Source organism: Oryzias latipes, chromosome 10 (genome assembly GCF_002234675.1).
Source record: "Oryzias latipes chromosome 10, ASM223467v1".
NCBI classification, from domain to species: Eukaryota; Metazoa; Chordata; class Actinopteri; order Beloniformes; family Adrianichthyidae; genus Oryzias; species Oryzias latipes.
Window position 1 is genome coordinate 9,700,737 of NC_019868.2, and position 6,487 is coordinate 9,707,223.

The 6,487-nt window shown below is 43.7% G+C and overlaps 1 protein-coding gene across 2 annotated transcripts; it reads right to left on the reverse strand.

Moving 5' to 3' along the window:
• Positions 1–52: 52 nt before the first annotated feature.
• nkrf (NFKB repressing factor) lies at positions 53–5,097 on the reverse strand. Of its 2 annotated transcripts, XM_004073074.2 has the most exons (3): positions 4,673–5,097; positions 4,307–4,437; positions 53–2,814 (listed from the first exon to the last, which is right to left on the reverse strand). In XM_004073074.2, the coding sequence occupies exons 2-3, from the start codon at positions 4,413–4,415 to the stop codon at positions 605–607; spliced, it is 2,319 nt and encodes a 772-aa protein (XP_004073122.1). In that variant the 5' UTR covers positions 4,416–4,437; positions 4,673–5,097; the 3' UTR covers positions 53–604. The 2 variants fall into 2 exon arrangements, with proteins under 2 accessions (XP_004073122.1, XP_020562093.1); XM_020706434.2 differs by lacking the exons at positions 4,307–4,437; positions 4,673–5,097 and adding an exon at positions 3,684–3,824.
• Positions 5,098–6,487: the final 1,390 nt, after the last annotated feature.

A 6,487-nucleotide genomic window follows, 5' to 3' on the forward strand; every position in this document is an offset into this window, starting at 1 on the left:
CACGTTTCCTGATGCTTCTTTAATTCAAAATATAGAAAATGTCAGAACTAGCTTCAGTAATGACTTCCCGTTTTATTGTTTTCTGTACTTACAGCTGTGAAAATGAGCAGACAGGTCAACTATACTCAAACACATTTAACAAAGATCACAGTTTGGAGGGTTTTTCATATCTAGTGCAGCTCACTGGATGATATTGAGGTGTTAATAAAAAAGATATTGCAGATTTATTACAGTGCGACTGGTAGGAGACTGTTAGCTACGGTTAAGAGATAATGCTGTTTTAATCCTCACGTTAATGGTAACTTGTCCACAATGTTTCAACCATCTTATTCTGCCACCAGATTATGAAATATTCACAAACATTGATTTTGGTGACAAAAGCAACATAACTGAAGCTAAGGCAATTGATAAAGTACTGACATTAAGCTCAGAAATTGAAGGAAAAAAGAATATTCATCTTACAGTCTCCTGCTAAAGTATTTAAGGAATGCAAAAACTGTTGCTGCTAATCAACGTAATGGAAATTTGCTACACAAAGAGTACACAAAAGTGCAGCTGCACTAGAAGTTAGACCAGAGTGGTTCCATGTAATGACGATGGGACTTCAGTGGGAGGCCTGAGGTTTAACAAGCTCGTATCGTCCCACCTGTCCTTCCTGTAGCAGCTGATCGATCAGCTGGTCTTTATGAACTTTTCGACTCACAACCAGGAACCGCTGCCACCCCTGTCCATAGGATTTGCTACGTAAACCATATTTTTGAGATATCTGATGAATCTGCTTGCGTTCGTCATTGGTGAGGTCTGTGGAGAAGCGCAGGTCGTCCTGGCGGTCGGAGGTGGCGTAGTTCCGAATGATCTCCTCAATGTCGCGCTTGTTTAACTGAGTCCCCGCCTTGTCCGTGTCCATGCCCAACCCTTCCCTGGAAAACTGCTCCTTGACTCGGATAGGCTCTGCGATGCCTTCCCCGTCTCTGCCCAGCCCGCCTCCCTTCCAGCCCATCTTCCGGAGCAGCTGGTTTCCAATATTGTCCTCCTTTATCTCCTGCCTCATGGCCTCCTCGCTCGAGCGAGCCAGGATCTGAGAGCGGGATATTGCATCGCTGTGTCCTTCCTTCCACAAGTTGGATTTGACCACGGCCTGGGTCTGCTTCAAGGTGGCCAACGCTTCCTGCGCTGCAATGTGCTTTACTGTTTTCTTTGGCCCGATTCCTGCAGCGACAAACTGTCCTTCAAGGTAAACTTCACACCTCCAGCGATGATCTTGTAGAACTGAAAACTTGTAATCCGCAGTTACTTTATTGAACTGAGCAGTATCATTGATTATACAAATTGCATTGTCAGAGTTTTCCAAGATCACCAGTTCACTCAAATGCTTCTTTCGGCCCGCTTGCTGTCCGAAAACCCCACCGTAGTCAGAGCGATTGTTTCCTCCTATGTGCGGTGGCTCTGGTTTGTGCTGGTGGTGCCTTTGTCGATGTGCTTGGTTCATACGAAGTTTCCTCACAGCTTCTTCAGCTGCAGAATGCTTTGAGCTCTTCTTAGTCCCCGTTGCCTGTGCTACCATCTCACCCTGCACAAAAACGCTGCACATCCACATTCCGTTGCTGGGTATGGGATCAAACCTGTAGTCTATCTTCATCCGATTGAAAGCGGCAGAGTTGTTTAATATGCAGATCGCGTCGTGAGCGTTATCAATGACCACAAATTCTGACCAGTGTTTACCTCTGTCGGGTTCAAACTGACCCTTCGAGCTGGGCGCAGATTTATCGTCTGGGCTTCGTAGTGCTGGAACGAGAGCTGGCGTCGGGGCGTAAGCCTGGCACACGACCATGTCGTTCACCGTTCCGTGTCTGTATTTACGCTGCACAACACGGACCTCCACTGGTTTCAGGAAAAGCTTCACAGCCTGCTCAGAAGCTCTGTCCCTGGCTCCGTTTTTACTGCCGGAGTACCCAGTAGCGAGATAAACCCCCTGACATCTCAGTTCGCAAGCGTAGCCATCCGCTGGTACCTTCCTGTTCTTTGGCAGGTCAGCCTGAGGAATATCCTTCAGGTTGACATAAATGTACTCTGGGTTTGTTTTGCAGGCCTGGATGCTGCGGCTCAACATAAAGTTATAGTTTGGCGTGTCACTTCCAGTCAGCAACACAGGGTCCCTAAGCACTGCAGCCATTGCATTAGACACACTGAAAATCAGCCTCTGCTTTTCATCGAGCGTTGATTGAGATATTGGATGGGGCTGCAGGGACCCGGAATGGATCGTGCTCTGAGGGCTTCTGCCCAGGCTGTTGTAGATTTTGCTAAATGGCCTGCTTGATGACGGCCTGTACTGATTACTGTACCCCAAACCCTGACCTCCAGAATCCCAGCCTCCTTTTCTGTTCCCACTGCCATATCCATTGTACCTCTGAGGCTGGGCGTAAGAATCTAAGCTACAGCCGGAGGCATGGGCTTCATATTTGGCTGTGTATTCCTGCTGTGTTTTGGCCATGAAGTTTGAGGATCCCCCACCTCCATAACCAAGTCCACTACCTGAGAAAACATCTCCATCACCGTCTCTGTGTGAACCCCAGGAGTCTGACGGATGCCGCAGGCCTTGATCATAGAAGTCCTGCAATCTGCCGCCGCTGCCATAAGACGGCTGAGAGTCCCACGGCCTTATGCCGTGAGACTCACTCTTCCTTCGCTCCTTATCGTTCTCCTTCTCATCAGTACCCGTGCCTGCACTGGTTCCACCACTGACAAACTGAACAGGCTCAAATCGAGGTCTGCCACCGAACTTTGTCACCGGCATTTTTCTCATGGGCTCATCTCCTGGAAAACAAAACATGGTGTTAGAAATCAAATGGTCCTGATGCTTCAGGCACTACATTAAAATGACCACAGTGGTAATGTCTGTTTGCAAACAAAGAAAAAACTACAAAAAATATTTAAACATAGAATCAACCCAAAATCTATTCATTTTATATACTCTCTTCCTTCCCGTTCAGGGTCACGAGGATGCTGGAGTCAGCCCAGCTAGTGAAAGGGGGAAACGGGGGTCACACTAGCTTACAGCCCCTTACCCCCCCCCCCCCCCCCCCCCCCATCTACAGTTAGTGGTGCAGCAAAAATGGCAAGCAATATCAGAGCTTTCCGGCCGTACAGTTTTTTGTGACTAAATGTCAGCTCAGAGGAGGAAACAAAGATGTACATGGATCTATTCGTCTATAAGTGGACGCATCAGAATGTGGCGGCAGAGGGAGCTTGTGGTCGTTATCACACCAACAATATTTTTTCTTGTTTCAATTTATCAAATGCTCCTGATTCACAATCATTTGAATAAAGACATATTCAGAAATGCAATATTGAGCTTAAATGTCTTTATATATGTAGCCTGGTGACATTGAGCCTGCACAGGACACAAAACTGTCTTTGGGTTCTTTATTCCAAAACAAAAATGTAACTCAGGATTTCAGATAAAAAGTGCTGATCAGGAAGTTTAAAAAAAACGGTGAATCTATTATGTCATCTGGATTCTTCTTTTAGCCAGTCACTTTCCGATCTTCAAAAATCACGAAAGAAACGAATGTAAACACACACAAAAAGAGAGAAAAAAGATCGAATAAAAGGAAAAGAGAGAGAATCTTAGAACTGAATACTTTTAACAACTATTACAGTCAATACAACTACTTTTTTTTTACCGTTTCAACCATCTTGCATCCGCAGATCAAAATATCTGTCAAATAACTGTCCAACCGTTTTCCTCCTCAGAGTTCACCACTTCCTTGCTGAACTGGTCATTGAAAATTCAGGAAGCGCCCTCTAGTGGCATAACCATGTACCTACATTTTCTCAACTCTGCTACATTTATGTCATCCATTGCGAGAAAAATGCTACAAGAACAAGTCAAAAACAGTATTTTCATTGGAGTGGGTCTTTCAAGCTAAATTTCATAAACAAATGGACTAATTGTCACAAAAACCTATAGTGTATTTGTCTAAAACAGTGAAGTGAGACTCTGCAGCTCTTGTTGGGGTTTTTATGAATAAAAAAATGGACCACATGGCTCTAATGGTGTTAAACGCTGCAGTCCCCTCACCTGGAATGTTTTACAGTCCATCACAGAGACGAACACATCCTCATATTAAAAAAGCACAACAATGTCAGATTTAAAGACTAAACTTTGATCATCAGAGACCTTTTCCTCTTTTATTGTCTTGTGTTTATTAGTATCTGGTTAAAAACTGCTAGAAATGTTGTGGGGAGAAACATTGTAATTGACAACTATGAACTGAAGTTAAAAAAACAAACACAGGAGACTTACTTGCATCAAAACAAGAACCAGCGGATCTCTTCTTTGCTTCTGAACTGGACCTCGGGTCAAAGGAGGGCATTTCGCCAATGTCAGCCCCTTGTGCCATCACCAGCAGCATCCAGCTCAGAGCCGGGCCATGCCTGCAGATTATTCCCAAAGAAACCCGTCAACCTCCGGTACGGACGGCGGTGCCGAGGGGCACCGCGTGACAGAACCGTGTTTTGTTGAAACCAACAGAACGCTTTAGTGAAAACCTCAAAAACATTTCAACTAACTTAGCGGCGAGGTTTCACGCTGACGCAGCGAGCTTGCTAGAATTATGCGCCACGTTGTTGAGCGACAATGTCTGAGGAGTTCGCGTTTTGTGTGGTTTACCTGAAGGTTGAGCCTTTGCTCCGACTCCCACCTGTGACATTCCGCCCCAAAAAAAACAGATCACTGGGAATAATTTATGGTCCCAACGTAAAGGTTTCTTCGCGCTAGCTTCTTGTTAGCTAGCTAAATTGACAGCCCACTGTCTGCTGCTAGCATTAGCCACCTAGCCGGCTGTGTAGCTTCCAAACCAAAACAGACGCACTTCGATAGACACCGGCGTTTTGTGAGGGGAAGATTCCCGACTCAGTTGGTACGAAAACCATAGAAAAGTCTAAATTCCTCAGGTGGAGTCGGTGAAAGAGCAGCTGGCTTCTACAGAGACACGGCGAGGTGGCAGGAAGCGTCCATTTTCTGGTTCAAGCCTCAGCAGAATCGTGGCGTCAGCGGAGCAGCTGCTGCTGCTGCTGCTGCTGCTGCTGCTGCTGCTGCTGCTGCTGCTGCTGCTGCTGCTGCTGCTCTCCCTGTGTAACAAACCAACATCCAACCTGGACATATGTCGAGTTTTTATCTACTACTGTGCTTAAAAATAATATTACACAATTATCATTTTATTTATTTACTCAATAAATACTTAATACTCAAAAACATAAATAGTCAAAGTAAATTCTGAGAGAATCCCTTCAGTATTAGTTTTACTCATATGTTTACTCAAATCTACTCACATCAGGGTGTTTTTTATTTAAATGGAAGGATGTATCAAAGCACAAAAAAATGAAAATAAATCAGACTTGTTATTGGCCAAGTGCTGAATTTGGTCTTTATAAATATAGATGTATTAATAAATTTTAAATAAAATTATTTTCGTTTGCAATGTTTGTTAGCATTGGTAATGAAAACAACAAAAATGTAAGGTTTATTCTTATAATGCTAAGTATAATTCTTTGTTATAGAGATTTAGCCTAATTATGTCAAATCTAAGACAGGCATTTCTTTATATTGAAACGATTTTTTTAAATCTTTTTTGTTGTTGAAAGATCTTTTATTTTTTCTGACTTTAATTATTAACTCTGGGGTGTAGTGGTTAGCGCTCTCACCTCACAGCGAAAAGGCCCTGGTTTGAATCCCACCTGGTTCCTCTTTTTGTGTGGAGTTTGCATGTTCTCCCCGTGCATGTGTGGGTTTTCTCCGGCCATTCTGGCGTCCTCCCACAGTCCAAAAACAAGCTTGAGAGGTTAATTGGTGACTAAATTGGTGTTTGATTGTGTGGCCCTGCAAAAGACTGGAGAGCCGTTCAGGGTGTACCTAGGCTCAGTCCGACAGTAGCTGGGATAGGCTCCAGCAACGCCATGACCCGAAAAGGGATTCAGCTGGTTCTGAAGATGGATGGATGGATAATTCCAAACTAATAGATTCAATGCCTTTCTATCTTTCTGTTTATACATGCATCCATTATATACACCTGTTTGTACAGGTGTTTACAATGGATGCAGTCAAAACCTGTACCTGCAAATGAGAGGAAACTGTGGCCCAAGTGTCACTTGACTCTTCATAGACAGAATGGTCCCAGACCTACTTAGAAAAACCACTAAGGTTTGGTTTCAGAAGAACTTCTGGAATCTACAAGTAAAACTATACAAAACCTTATAATGTCTAAACACGCATTAAAGGGGCTTTTTCTTTCTTTTATTCCTCTGGATAGTAATTTTTTCTATTTTACTGATCTTGAAAAATCTGTGCTTTGTTTGGCATCAACAATGTTACACGGTAACTTTCAAACCATTACGTCTTAGTTGATTCTATGTTTTGCTTTTATTTGCATTTTTTTTTAATTTATATGGCTGTACAGCACCTCAAGTCTACACATACAATGTAGGT